This window comes from Prunus avium, chromosome 1 (assembly GCF_965620075.1).
Source record: "Prunus avium chromosome 1, drPruAviu1.hap1.1, whole genome shotgun sequence".
In the NCBI taxonomy this organism is placed as follows: Eukaryota; Viridiplantae; Streptophyta; class Magnoliopsida; order Rosales; family Rosaceae; genus Prunus; species Prunus avium.
The window spans coordinates 11,630,252-11,645,767 of NC_142284.1; the positions used below are offsets into that span (position 1 = coordinate 11,630,252).

The 15,516-nt window shown below is 37.8% G+C and overlaps 1 protein-coding gene across 1 annotated transcript; it reads right to left on the reverse strand.

The window, feature by feature from the left end:
- Nucleotides 1-3,428: 3,428 nt before the first annotated feature.
- On the reverse strand, nucleotides 3,429-4,378 carry LOC110760705 (protein SRC2 homolog). Its single transcript, XM_021963011.2, has one exon. It carries the CDS (start codon nucleotides 4,347-4,349, stop codon nucleotides 3,708-3,710), a length of 642 nt encoding a protein of 213 aa, XP_021818703.1. The 5' UTR covers nucleotides 4,350-4,378; the 3' UTR covers nucleotides 3,429-3,707.
- Between the last annotated feature and the right edge of the window lie 11,138 nt (nucleotides 4,379-15,516).

Consider the following 15,516-nt stretch of genomic DNA (forward strand, 5'->3'; position numbering starts at 1 on the left):
AACTTATGAATAAATACTCTTAATCACTTGAGTTACAGCTTCCTTGCGAGCTACTTTCCTCTTATTTGTATTATCTTTCTTTGTTTTTTGAGAGGTTGTGGTTGTTGGTGGACAACTGGGCGGGTAGGTTTGAACTTGAATTCAACGTCCTTGGGAAGCAAGAGCAACAGATTAGGTGCTGTCACAAAAGGACCAAGACCAAACTAGCTTTCCATACAGGCGTTGCAGGGAAAAAAAAAGCTAATTAATTTTCTTATTCAAACTATTGTGGAGCCTGACATAAGTGCATGTGATACACAAATTATTGTCATGTTTGAATGATTTTCTGTGCTTATGGTTTTATTTATATATTTTAAAATTAGTATTAAATTACTGAAATACCCTCGGATGTAGAGAAAATATGAATGACATATGACAAATTTTAACAGAATTTCGGATGAAGTTGGTCCCATATGACAAGTCATGAATTATTAAAAATTAAAATGACATCTCTCTTAAATTATTTGTAGTAAGTATTATTAAGAATAAAGGTGGTTTAGTGTTCGAAAATTCAAAATCTAATTGGAATTATTATGACTTTTTAATTACTGATGAGTTGAGCGGGAGCTTCTAGGTTTTCTATCCAGGAATCAATTCTCATTAGAAGCTCTAGATGACTTATGGCGGTGTCGTGTTTGAAATGGCATCCATGTGTCGTCATTTTTTCTTCTAGAAAAAACGTATTTTGCTTTTGGTTTGGTATACAAGCTATGTGCTTCTTCGACAGAAAAAAAAAAAAGAAGCAATGTGCTAAATAATGCCAAAATTCCTAGTCGACGTTGTCTTCCATACACTTCACCCTCAGATGAAAGCAACAAAATCAGCCAATTAGAGGTTGATATTCTAATAATACTATTCTTGATTACTTTCTGCAGTGACCATATATAGATATTTTTTTTGGGATATTATCGTGCGAATGTCATTGTAATTAGAGAGGAAAGCAAAGAGAGGTAATAGAAAATACATGACGTCCACACGATGATAACATCTATACATCCACATAAGAAAATTTATGTATATATATATATATATATATGGAGGAGGACAAAGTCCTATTAATTTTAGAATAATAGGCCAAGCAATAACACCCTTTCATATTTGATTAATGGCCTTACCTTGAGTTGGTTCCAAAAGGGAAAGGAAAAGGAAAAATATATACTTGACCTGAAAAATGCTTGTCCTTGAGTGTGCAGCCATACATAATATATGTAAACTAAAAAAAAAGATACATAATATGTCATGTACATTATTTTAAAAGTCTTCATTTTGATATTACAAATAAGATGGTTACAAAATAATTGCTATAATGGGGATTTCCCCAAATTAAGCATTTAAAATGGGAATTGGAATTTTGAATTGAGAGGCTAACCATTGTATTTGTATTTTTTTATTCAGGATGCCTTGTATATCCATATTATACCTTGAACACACAAGAAATATATGCATTTTTCTAGTATAGTCTAGTCCAATCTAGTTCTTCCTATCAAACAAGCCCTCAATGATAAAAGATTCACATACATAACACACGTGACGAGAGAAATAAAGAAAGAAGAACGTGAAACTAAAATACATAAATTCTTCCCTGAATTAAAGAATTTATAAATTAGTAAACTGTTTTAAACATAAAATCGAGATATGAAAAAACATGTAATTGGGCTTGCATAAGAACATGGACAAAGGAGCTCGAGGATCAACTTCCTGTTAGACAAAATCCAAAGAATCTTTGAGGGATCTTAGTACAATGAGAAGCAAAGGCCCAAACTCCAAAAAGCTAGCCCAGAATGCTTCTGTGCCTCATGACCGTATCTCCTCCCTCAAGACCGTATCTTGAATTGAAGGTGGTCAGCTCCCATGTCGTTATATTTGAAGGCATATCTGCCCAAATGGCTGTTGAACAACATAATTGACAATTTTCTTACTGTTGCAAACATATATTTAAGAAGCAATTAATCCCTTGGAGAATTGAGGCATTATCTGTTCACATTGTTTTTGAAGTTTTATATTACGTATTGTTTTTGAAGTACTTATTTATACTTTTTTGAGTTGTGCTACCGTCAGTCGTGCGTGGACGCATAATAGAATCTGAGTCATTGATAATAGCATTTATCATGCAATCATGTCGATCATTTGACGATAACACTTACAAAGACGGCTGAATTGAAAACCAGCCTAGATTAAAGAAATAAGTAACAAATAATCATATAATTAATTAAAGAGAGGGAAAGGTTATAATATTGATGGGCGAAACACATCTCTTACATTCGAAGATAGATAGGGCTGCTGTTTGTGAGCACCACCAATGGAGGATGGCCACACCCACAGATTGTTGAACCAGAATTTGATGGCGTCTTAGATTAGCTTATTATTTTATTTCTATTCAACTTCTGCCGGCCTCGCATAGTTTGTTCAAATTGGAACGATCTATATGGATGGATCAACTTCGAGCCAACCGAGGAATGTAGTTGTAGAGTAGATGCAAGTCACAATCTATTGACAAATATAATCAGATTCGGATTTATAAAAGTTAAAATCCAACTTTTCCCATCAAACAAACAAAACGATCTAAAAGACAACTACTCCAAGCCCTTCCCCATTTTAACGCCAAATCCTTGTAAAAAAATCTAATCTGTTTCTTATATCTTAAAAATACCATTTAATTATGTGTTCCCTCCAAAACTCAATTCCCTTCAAAATTTAGCATAATTTGGGGATCTCCAAACATGCAACTTAATATGATAAATTATTTTTGGGATTTCTTAAATTTGAGGAAAGTATAAGGATGGATTGGAGTTATACCTGTCAATGGATGGAATTTTGATCAAAATCCGATAATTAATAGGAGATGGATTGGACTTCTGAATCTGATAATCCGATTACAATCTGAATATGATAATCTGATTATAAATGGATTCATATATGGATTATTATAGTTGATCCGATCCGACTTAATGTGAAGTATAATTTAGTTTTTTTATGCTTTATATTAATATTTTATATGTGTAAATGAGTTATTTTAGTTTTATATGAACTAAGATTACAATTAAAACTAATTTTTATGATAAAATATCAAAAATTGATATAAAAAGTGGGTAAATACAATAAAAGAATGACGCTACTAATGAAATTTTGATTTTTTGTACATCTAAAAATAAATTCGATAATAATCCGATCAGATCTGAATCCGATGTGTAACAAATATGGATTGATAGGTGCAATCCGAATCCGATAGTCCAAATACGATCCGAATAAGATAATCCAATTATAAATAAATGAATTCGAATTTGGATTGAGGTATATCCAATCTGAATCCGACCCATTACAAGTCTAATTGGAACACACCTTACGTCATTTTATCCTAAATTTAAAAGTGGAAGTGGGGAAGAATTTGACGAAGAATTGGAGATGCTTACTAAAAAAATGACATTCAAAAATTAAGAACTACAACTATGCCACCATAACCACCGCCACCACAACCACCACCGCAACAACAACCAAGACTAGCAACACAGCCGCCACGAGTAAATAGTTACATATTTCTAAAGTACCAATATAAACCATTTTGTGAGCACCATATCAATACAAGCTCCTTCTGTGTGGACATCAATACCCAATTCTCATTGATCTTTTTAGTAATTCCATTCATCTATCGGGCTCGAGATTGGGTATCGCTATTCCGGTGGTGCTGAAGGAGTGTAATCATATCCGCGTGGCGGCAGAGCAATCGGAGGCAGAAGAGGATCATACGGTGGCGGAGCATATGGCGGGTGAACATACGGCGGCTGAGCATACGGTTGCTGAGCATCCATCAGCAGATGATGCGGCGGTGGTGCATAAAGCAGTGGAGCGTGCGGGGGGGCCGCCGGTGCAACGGTGACTTTATCGCTGAACTTGTAAGAGAAGTGGAGTTCACCTTTGGGCTTTCCTGATGGTTTTCTGACAATCTGGTAAGCCGCAAACGTCATGGTGCACTTACTGGGGTCAGCCATGGCATCGAAAAGCTCCTTAATGGGAGCAACGACTTGGCCTATGTCCTTGTCGCCGAGGAGGCGGTGCTTGCAGACGAGCCTGAAGAGGAGGGCGAGGCGGTTCTGCTGGGCCAGGCACTCGTCGACGGTGAAGTTCATGGGAAAGTTGTTCCACTTGGGATGAGTGCCGCAGTTTCGGACCGCCAAGGTTTTGGTTTTCTGCTGGCTGCGGGGGTCGCAGCCGAGGACAGAAACTACGGCGTATACTGACATCTTGGTAAAGAAATTGACATCTTTGAGGTCTTTGGCTGAGATGAGTTCCAGTTGTACCGTCCTCTTCTCCATCTTTTTCACAGAGAGAGAGAGAGAGAGAGAGAGGGATTAATTCAAGTATATATGTACTCAAAGCGGCTAAAATAATAATTCGAGTATTTTGGTTAAAGTTAAACATGATTCTTTCAGTAATGGCTTTTTTTTGTGGCTAATTTGTTTAAAAACGGATTCATTATTAAAATCGTAATAAGAATGTAATTAGTATTATATATTATCATACACGAGTCTATGTTGTTACAAAAATCTAAAAAATATATGGTTGACTAGTCTTTGTTTTAAACATAAGAAGGAGGGTAATACAAAAAAAAAAAGAAAAAAAAAAGAAAAAAAAAAGAGAATCATTTGCATCCAAATTCTCCTTTTTATTTTTATTTGTGTTATTGTTATTGTTTTTTGTTTTTATTTTTATATTGAGAAATGGCCAATCAAACACACAACTTTGGATACATGGATGGATACATATACTCTTAATCACTTGAGTTATAAGTCATTTTCAACTTTTACTTGTTAGTTACTTATAATATTTATCTTTCTAAAGAATGATAAAGTAACAACAATTTCAGTATGTATTTGATTCACGTAATAAGTTAAAGAAACATGAGATTTCAATGCCCGTTGTTGAGAATGAAAGTCACAAAATACTCTTGATCCATTTTTTCAATCATAGATAGAGGGATTCAAATTTACATATAGAATTTTATGATCAGCTTGTACATGTATCAATGGATTTGTAGCTCAAGCGATTAAGAGCATCCAATAAGAACCGTTGGATTGTAAAGTACATTTAATCTGAATTGTTGTTTTCTTATCACGTTTTTTCACACAATTCAAGATCCGACATGACAGGATGTGATATCATCTTAAACTGTTGGATCAGATTCTCGTATCTTCATCTCAACTCCCTGATTCTTATCTCAGATGTCATCAATTTTTCTATAAATATCAAAGACATCTTTACCATTACACTAAAAACATTCATCTCATATGAATATCTCTCTCCTCCTCCATGATACAATGAGCCAACAAAACTTGTTTGATATCAATCTGAAGAGGAAATGATGGAGGAGAGATGATCGTCAAATGAGAGATATCACATAAAAAGAATATTCAGAGAAGGCAACACACGCTGGTTAAATTTAGTGAGTTAATGAGCCCTTAAAGCCGCATTATCATCATCAAGACGAATAGTTTGAAAGCAGTATTGTTCCTTCATTAGGGTGAAGACATATGTATCAGAATTAGGACAATATATGGGACGCATGATTGCATTGCCACCCAAGTGCTGAACCATCAATTTTTAAATAGGTGGGCTGGTTAAAATTTTTAGCTTAAAATCTAATGATTTTTTTATTAAAAAATATATATATATATCTTACATTTGCAGTGTGAATCCCTAAAAATTTATTGCCATCAACCAAATAAGCTTCACAAATACAAAGTGAAAAAATATAAATAATTATGTTTCATTTATATATTAGTTGTAAACACAAGAATAATAGAATTGGGTTAACATATTGTTCAATTCTTAAAAGAGAATACAATTTAAATTGAGAGTGGCCCACTGGTTTGTCCTCCATTTGGGTAAGGCTCGGGGGTTCAGCTGGGTTTGCTCCCTAGTTCGAATCCCAATAGTTGCAACACCTGGTGGCCAGCGGCAGGCTCAGTTCCGCGAGTGGGGATTAGTCGAGGTGCGCGCAAGCTGCCCGGACACCTCATGGTACTTACAAAAAAAAAAAAAAATTTCCCTAATGTGTTGTAGTTGATGGTGAACCATATAGGCTTTTTTTTTCCTTATTCAAAATCCTTTTGTCAAAGGTAACAGATAGTTTCCAAAAAAAAAAAGAAAAGAGATATTGGTTTATTATTGTAGTGGGCCATATAGATATAGGTTTATTTTATTTTATTTTCTTCAAAACTTCCCTAGGCTATAGCCCACCACAGCCTTGGCTATGGTTCTGCCCATGTTGCCGCCTTTGCATCAGCCTCTAAGAACTAAGATAGACACACATGTAGGGCCGGCCCTTGGTTAGGGCAACTAGGGCCATTGCCCAGGGCCCACAATTGATTGGGGCACACAAACATTTATTAGTCCACATATATATATATATATATGAAAAAATAAAATAAAAACTAAAAGTGAAAGGGCATATGTGATATTAGTTGAGAGTTTTACTTGGTATTATAAAACAATAATAAAAAGAAGGATGCCAACAGATCTAGAAGAAAAGGAAGTCAACATCCTTATTGTTTTCTCGAGAAGCAAAACCTCTCCATCTGCTGCTTTGCCATGAAATCGATTTTAAATTCTAATTCTCTTTGAAACTAAGTGTGGAAGGAACAAAGCCATACTTTGAGTTGGAACCTGATTATTCTCTCCGAAATTGGGATATGTTTCCAAATGTAATAATTGCTTATAGGATATTACTGACTATATCTGTGACTGTGGCATCTTAAAAAAGAAGTTTTTCTAAATTAAAATTATTAAAATTTTATTTGCGGACCACCATGGCTCAAGATAGACTAAATGGACTAGCTATATTATGCATTGAAAGAGATACGTTGGAAAACATTAAATATGATAATATAATTGATGATTTTGCTTCTAAAACTGCAACAAGAAGACATTTTAAATGATCTTTTGTGATTAGAATTTCATTGCTATTTTTATTTTGTAGGTGCATATGAAGGTGAAGCATAAGATTTCATTATATTTATTTATAAAGGGCACATTCTTAAACTTTGGCCCTGGGCATCAAGCCAAGCTCAGCACCAAGTCTGTGTATATACCTTCAAGCACAAGCATGCAGCACATGCAGCCTCTAAGTTCATGCCAATTGGAACAACTTAATTATGATAAATTCTCCTATGCGCTCAACATATTACATTGAATGCAATACGGGGGGTATAAATGAAAGTTACGAAACAAAATCGATGACTAAGAAATTTTCGATACACTAACTTGGACCTTTTTTTGGGAGCAAACCCTTCTAGCTCTCCAAATCACATAACATTCGAAATTTGACTTTCACACTTCATAGGTTAAGTTTAGAGAATGATTTAAGAGAGAGGAACATACAATCCAAAAATTAACAACAGCCGCCGCAACCACCACAAACACCAACACTAAATACTGACAAGAAGTGTGAGTGCATATCAAAGAGTTGTAGTGAGTTTTACACCCACAAAGAGAGAAACCTCATATCTCCCTAAACACTCTCCTTTAGGCAATTCACCAAGAGCCTTGGTCTTGGGTACGTGGAATCAATGGAGTAACTTTCATAGCCAATCCAACGACCTTGGAGACGAGGAACGTGTAGAATCTTGTTGGCGTGTTCGTGACGTGGAAGCATCTCGGCGGGCTAGTAATTGCAAGCGGTTTTTCACTTGGAATCTTCCGCAAGGTATGCAGTACCTTATTCCGAATATATATTAACGATTATTAACAGTGGTATCAGAGCTTGTATGCTTGCTTTTCGCCATGTTATGATGCATGAGAATGTGTTTTTTTTTTTTTTTCTTCCGCAAGAACTACCATGAAAGCATGAACCAAGAAACTTCGTTTTTGTTTGATTGTTTTTTGATGTTTTCTTTCCATGAAGTATGTTCCTCTATGTGATGAGAACTTACCTTTAAATTTTCGTACAATTTAAAGAAGTGGTTTAGGAGAAAAATTGAAACCAAAGAGCATGAAAAACAGTTTGTTTTCGAGTTTTTTAGAGCATGTTTGTATGCTGTTAAATTGTTTTTCAATGCTGTTTCTTTGCCTTAGCATATTCTCTGTTGCATGAGCTTTCCAATGATATATCGTATGCGTCATTTGGATGCATAACGAAGGAGATAGAGGTCTCCAAAGATGGCCAAATGATCATGAAAATCTGGAAATTTTTTCTGGAAATTTCAGCAAGATGAATAGTGTTCTTCGTGAACAGTGTTCTTTGTGAACACATCCTCTTTGAAGGCGCGTGAGAGCACGTATGCCCTTTGTAGAGCTTCATCTTAGACATACGGAATCCAATCGTGGACTCCTTCCGTCTATTTTTCTAAAAATCATTTGGCTAAGTATCACTTGGAATAAATGAATAATTGTTTGTTTATGAAGTTGCAACATAATGACATGTCATTTAGAAACTAAATATGTTATTAAGTTGTTCATATTTAGCATGCCAAATATGGACTTAAGATTGGTTGAGTTAATTTATGGGTCATACTAGTGGAATTGACTACCCAAAAATGTGTGATGTCTAGGCAAGTTATTTAGGAAACACCTTTGGTGTTTAAGAGGAAATGGTATTTAAGCGAGTTCATCTCCACCACTACTCCCGAAACTTACCTGGTCACATTTTTTCGGTGGACTTTCATTGGTTAACCTATTAAATGGATTCCCAATTTTAGATCTATGAGAGGCCCATGCGCTTTTATGAAACTGCGCAAACATTTGTTTGGTTGGAAACTTTGTGTTTTCTAAGTAGAAATTTGTTTAAAAGTAATTGAAAATGTTTATTTTGACTTGCTTTTTTGGGTGATGATTATAAGCATAGCAAATTTTCGAGTCCAAATTTGTAAGGAAGGATAATTCTTTTCAATTTATTTTTGAAACAAATAGAAATGTGCAAAACGCTAATACTAAAGTCAATCCTTGTGTTGTATAGATAATGGCCACCAAAAATGTTGTTGCTGACCTAAATAAGGGAGACAAGCTTGAGGGTACCAACTATGATATTTGGCATAGGAAAATTCAATATCTCTTGAATGAGCAGGAGTTATTGGAAACATTAACCAATTCAATGGTCGAACCTGAGGTTGGGCAAACGGCCCAACATCGCCGTGATCTTGAAGCTTATCAGACTTGGTTCAAAAAGGATCGTTGTGCGCGCTTTACTATGCTAAGCAGCATGCACAATGATCTTATTGGGGGATATGAAAGCTACCCTACTGCCAAGGCTTTATGGGATCAACTAAAGTTTGATTTTGGTGGTACGTCCACCACTCGACTTAGAAGTTTAGTCCTGAAGTTTGAGGTATACCGCAAAAATCCTAAGCACACGATTCATGAGCACTTAAGGGTGCTTTCTAGCATGATACGTGACTTAAAGGCTGCTGGAAATACCCTCACTGATGAGCAGCAAGTGCAGGCAGTCATCAGATCCCTGCCAGATTCATGGGGCTCCATGAAACAAATCATGACACATAATGAGAATATCAAGAATTTTTCTTATATTTCTCGTCATGTTGAGCTAGAATCGGAGCGCCAAGAGGCGACCAATGCTACTGTCCTTTTCACCCAGGGTGGCACGACTAAGACTAAAGGGTCTAAGCGTAAAGGAAAAGGAAAGACAGATAAGCAGGATGGGGCAAACAAGCTTGCACCAAAGGATGACAACAAAACCAAGCGCTGTCGGGGCAAGCGTGGTGGGAAGAAAGACTTGTCCAAAGTCAAATGCTATAACTGTGATAAGAAGGGTCACTTCGCTCGTGATTGTACTGAGCCGAAGAAGGTATCTTTCTTGACTAAACCTTCCCACATATATGTATGTGAGCATGTTTTAGTTGCTAATACGTCCTCTGGGTGGATTGTAGATACGGGAGCAACCAAACATGTGACTCGAGATCGAGAAGGTTTTTTGGATTATTGACGAATTCCAAAGGGCACCTCTGGTGTGTTCATGGGTGATGGAAGCCGTATAGAAGCTTTGGGAGTTGGTTCATATCAACTTCAGATGCGCAATGGGCGCACATTGCTCCTCAATAATGTGCTCTACGTTCCTGGAATTCAGCATAATCTATTTTCAGTTTTAGAGTGTTTGCGTGATGGATATTGTTTTAAGTTTTCTGCTTTTGGTTTGGATGTGTTATTGGATGGTACAATTGTTGGTCATGGTTTTTTAAGGAGTAACTTCTTTTATTTGGATTTGAATGATTCTGATTACTCATCTTCTTATATAGCTTATGCTGATGTACATGTTGATTCTGCAACTTGGCATGCTAGACTAGGACATATAGGACGTGACAGGATGACAAGGTTAGCTAGAGAAGGTCTTTTAGGCTCACTCGCTAAAGTTGACCTACCTATATGTGAATGTTGTCTGGCTGGTAAAGCTATAAGAAAGCCTTTTGGTAAGGCTAAGAGAGCTACTCAACCGCTAGAGTTAGTTCACTCGGACATTTGTGGACCTATGAGTGTGAAGGCACGTCATGGCGCCTCTTATTTTCTCACATTTATTGATGATTACACGCGATATGGTTATGTCTATCTAATCGCTCACCGCTATGAAGCCTTGGATTGTTTCAAGCGTTTTATAGCTGAGGTTGAGAATCAGACAGAGAAGAGTTTAAAGGCTCTTCGCACAGACCGCAGACGCGAGTACTTATCTGAACAGTTTAAAGAACTATGTGAAAATAAGGGGATACGCAGACAACTTACTGTTCCTTATACACCGCAACAAAATGGTGTTGCGGAAAGAAGGAATAGAACTTTATTAGACATGGTTAGGTCTATGATGGCGCAAGCTAATCTCCCAATTTCGTTTTGGGGAGATGCAATATTAACTGCTGCCTACATTCTTAACCGAGTGCCTTCCCAATCAGTCACTTCAACCCCTTACGAATTATGGAAAGGCGAAAAGCCCAATTTGGGGCATTTGCGCCCTTGGGGATCAGCTGGTTTTGTTCATAATACTTTCCACAAGCATGGAAAGCTTGGCCCTCGAGGTAAAAAACATATCTTCATAAGGTATTGCGAGCACTCGAAAGGCTATGTGATGTATGGTGAACATGCTGATGGAGGAATGACTGAAATAGATTCCCGAAATGTGAATTTCATAGAGAATGATTTTCCTAGTATTGGTGATGCCCAAAAGAATCTTGACCTCCATGAGTTGGAAGGAAGTGAAGATATTTCACAATCTTTAAGCGAGGATGGGGAATTGATTCCTAATCCAGTAATCGCTAAAGAAAGTGACAATGATCTGCAACCTAGTGGGAGTATACCAAAGGATGGTACACCACTAGAAACTCAAGATTTAATGGTGCGCAAGAGCAAACGAGGAAATATTCCCCGTCGATTTTTTGAAATTGAAGGGGAAACTTTCTTGTGTACTCCAATAGATGAAGAAGAGCTTGCTTCTTATAAGGAAGCGCTATCATCTTTAGCTAGTAAAGAGTGGATGACTGCTATGCAAGATGAGATAAGCTCAATGGACAAAAACAAGGTCTGGGAGTTAGTTGACCTTCCGCCTGGGCGCAAGACCGTTGGAAACAAATGGGTCTTGAAAATCAAACGCAAAGCGGACGGTTCAATTGACAAATACAAGGCACGTCTTGTGGCGAAAGGCTATACTCAAAGAGAGGGTATAGACTATGATGATACTTTCTCCCCTGTGGTGAGATTTGCATCTATTCGCCTAATCCTCGCTATTGTCGCACAAAAGGATTTGAACCTTTTTCAAATGGATGTTAAGACTGCATTTCTCAATGGAGATCTAGACGAAGAGATCTATATGGATCAACCAATGGGTTTTGAGGTCAAAGGACAAGAGCGCAAAGTTTGCCGTCTCAAACGTTCTATTTATGGCCTCAAACAAGCGTCTAGACAGTGGAACATTAGATTTCATACCTCAATCATCTCCTTTGGTTTTGAGATGGTTGAAGAAGACCACTGTGTGTATCTAAAACGATCCAAGGAAAATGTTCAGATTCTTTCATTGTATGTTGATGACATTCTCATAGCAGGAAATGACATGGATTCCATTGTCGCCACTAAGAAGTGGTTGTCCGCAAAGTTTGAAATGAAGGACATGGGTGAAGCAAATTATGTGCTAGGAGTGAAAATCATAAGAGACCGTTCAAAAGGACTTCTTGGTTTGTCTCAAGAGACTTACATTAAGAAGATACTTGAACGTTTTCGTATGCATCACTCCAAACCCATAGACACGCCAATGGAAAAAGGATGTGTCCTAACCCTTGACCAATGTCCTAAAAATGATTAGGAAAGAAACCAAATGACCAAAGTTCCTTATGCATCTGCGATAGGAAGTCTAATGTACGCTATGTTGTGTACACGGCCAGACATCTGTCATGCAGTTGGTATGGTGAGCCGTTATCAAAGTAATCCTGGACCTGCTCATTGGAAAGCAGTAAAGAGAATTTTTCGATATCTGCAAGGTACCGCTGATCTTGTCTTATGCTACCATGGTGGCGATTTGAGACTTAGAGGTTACAGCGATGCAGATTGGGCCAATGACAGAGATGAACGCAAATCCACCTCTGGTTATGCTTTTATACTTGGAGGTGGAGCTATCTCTTGGTGTAGCAAGAAACAGTCTTGCATAGCCCTATCCACAATGGAGTCGGAATATGTTGCTTGCTCAGCAGCAGTTCAGGAAGCTGTTTGGTTAAGAAGATTCTTGCAACGACTAAACTATACAGCCAAAACTTGTGAGGCAGTACTTGTTTACTCAGATAGTACATCTGCTTTGGCATATGTAAAGGATCCGAAATACCATGGAAAATCCAAACACATAGATGTCAGATATCACTATATCAGACAGAGGGTAGCACAAGGAGAGGTTATATTAAAGCATATCTCAAGTGGCAATATGGTTGCTGATCCTCTCACTAAACCCATTGCTAGAGATGTGTTCCTTTCTCATATTAGGAGTATGGGACTACGAAGGTTTTAATATACCTATTTTTGTAATTGACTTTATTATTAATGCAATGTTAATCGTTTTTTCCATGGTACTTGTTCTAGAATGATTGATATGGTTTTTGCACAAAGATTTGTCACCAGGCTTGAGTCAGCCCACTCACATGGGAGATTCGCCTTGGCGCTGAGATAGCGAGCAAGATGAGACATTTGTGTTATGTTCTAAAAAGCTTAGACAACATATTATGACATATATGTATATCTGCGCCCAAGTAGGCAGCAAGATAAAACACTTCTCTAAATGTCGCCTTAGTTGGAGCTAAGATGAGACCTTGAAAAAGGAAAGAGGTCGATAATAGAAAATTGCCATAAAATCTATGAAGCCTGTATTGAGCCGAATGTGAGATTCCAGACAGGCACCGAGAGGGTGACTGAGACTAGAACTCAAGTTAGACATTTGTGTAATGTCTAGACTAAGATTCGTATGACGTATGTCCAATTCTTGGACAAGTGACATGCTCATTTTATGAGAATACGTCATAGCATACATTTTATACTGTATGTGCTAGATGCGATCGACAGTGGGAGCGATGAATGAATCCCTGCTTCATCACTATGTGAGCCACTTGGATCATTAATTAAGATCCTAAAAATGTACCCTTAGTTGACTTTAGCCTATGGCATGAAGAGGATGCTTGATGTTGCTACTTTAGCTTGTTTTCCTAGGATCAATTATAAGGTCTCAAGGGGCATGTCTAAGAAAGCAGTTAAGTCTAGTTGGATTGATATAAGCGCTTAAGGAAGGCTGTTCGACAATACACCATGTTTTTGTGACTCATAGCTGGCCAGCGTCTATGTCATATTTGTTGATGACATGTCATGAGTACAAAACATATTTGGGGTGAAGCACTGCTTTTATGAGGGGTTAAGAGTGCTGATACTGGTGTAGTCTGAATAAGTCTGGGGTATGTACGAGATGATTTCAAATGATGCACTTTTATTAGTTTGGTGATGACTTAATAAAATGTGCTCTTGTAGCTGTACGTTTTTTCTCGCAAGGTCGCACGACCCATTTCCTGTATGAGAAGAAGAGTGTATACAAGAGGTTTAAGATGATTATGAGGTTATCACACCCTATGTGGGTGAGTGGGAGATGTAATAAAACAAGGTTATCACACCCTATGTGGGTGAGTGGGAGATGTAATAAAACAAGGTCATCACACCCTATGTGGGTGAGTGGGAGATGTAATAAAACAATGATTATGCACTAATCCTTGTTTTATGGCACTACACAAATTAAGGCACTTAGCCTTGTTTTATGGCACTACACAAATTAAGGCACTTGGCCTTGTTTTATGGCACTACACTAATCCTTGTTTTAAGGCACTAAACCTTGTTTTAGTGCACTACCAACCTAAGCACTAGTGCATGTTTTATGCTCTCTTGAGATGAGCTAAAACAACTCCTATAAATAGATGGAGTGTGTGCAAGTGAAGAGATGATGAGAAGCATTAGTGCATACTCTCTAAGTTGGTGTGTGTGAGACAAGAAGTGTGAGTGCATATCAAAGAGTTGTAGTGAGTTTTACACCCACAAAGAGAGAAACCTCATATCTCCCTAAACACTCTCCTTTAGGCAATTCACCAAGAGCCTTGGTCTTGGGTACGTGGAATCAATGGAGTAACTTTCATAGCCAATCCAACGACCTTGGAGACGAGGAACGTGTAGAATCTTGTTGGCGTGTTCGTGACGTGGAAGCATCTCGGCGGGCTAGTAATTGCAAGCGGTTTTTCACTTGGAATCTTCCGCAAGGTATGCAGTACCTTATTCCGAATATATATTAACGATTATTAACAAATACGAACAGAGTTATCCTCAGCAGCAGACCAATACGCCGGTGGGCTCGGAGTTGCTGGCGTTGCCCCACGGCCAGGGGAGGGTATTCTGGCGCGGTACCGGTACTTGTAAATGTATCCCCGCGGCAGTGCAACGGTCACTTTTTCCCTGATTATAAGCTCCCCACAAATGTTAATGGAGTACAGGACCCTATAGCAGTGGAACTCAACTCAACCATTAGCCATAGACTTGAAAGACATGAAACTCTTTACCAAGATGTCCGTATATGCAGTGTCGTTTCCATCCAGGGCGGCGACTCACACGGGGGAGCAGAGACTCATAAACTCCAGTGGTCCGAAACTGCGGCACTCATCCCATCGTGGATCAACATGCCCATGCAGTTCACCATGGACGAATGTCTGGTCCAGGGGAGCTACCTCGTCCTCGTCTTTGACCTCGTCTGCCTGTGTGATGTCGAAAAGATCTTTCAGGGGAGCAACCGCTTGGCCTATGTACTATGGGGCTAAAATTTGGGCTAATTTCTTTCAAACGCATGCTCTTAAAATCATGTACGAAGTAATAATGCAAATGACTGAATGTTGTTAAAAGATTACAAATTTTAAGAAAAAAGAAAAAAAGTTCAGGTTAACTTGTCTTTTCTGAGCATAGAAGAAGGTTAAAAGAGAGGGGAAAACGCTT

What these genes read in the sequence shown, in the direction of transcription:
- LOC110760705 (XM_021963011.2), bottom strand. Translation starts at nt 4,349, where the DNA reads ATGGAGAAGAGGACGGTACAACTGGAACTCATCTCAGCCAAAGACCTC.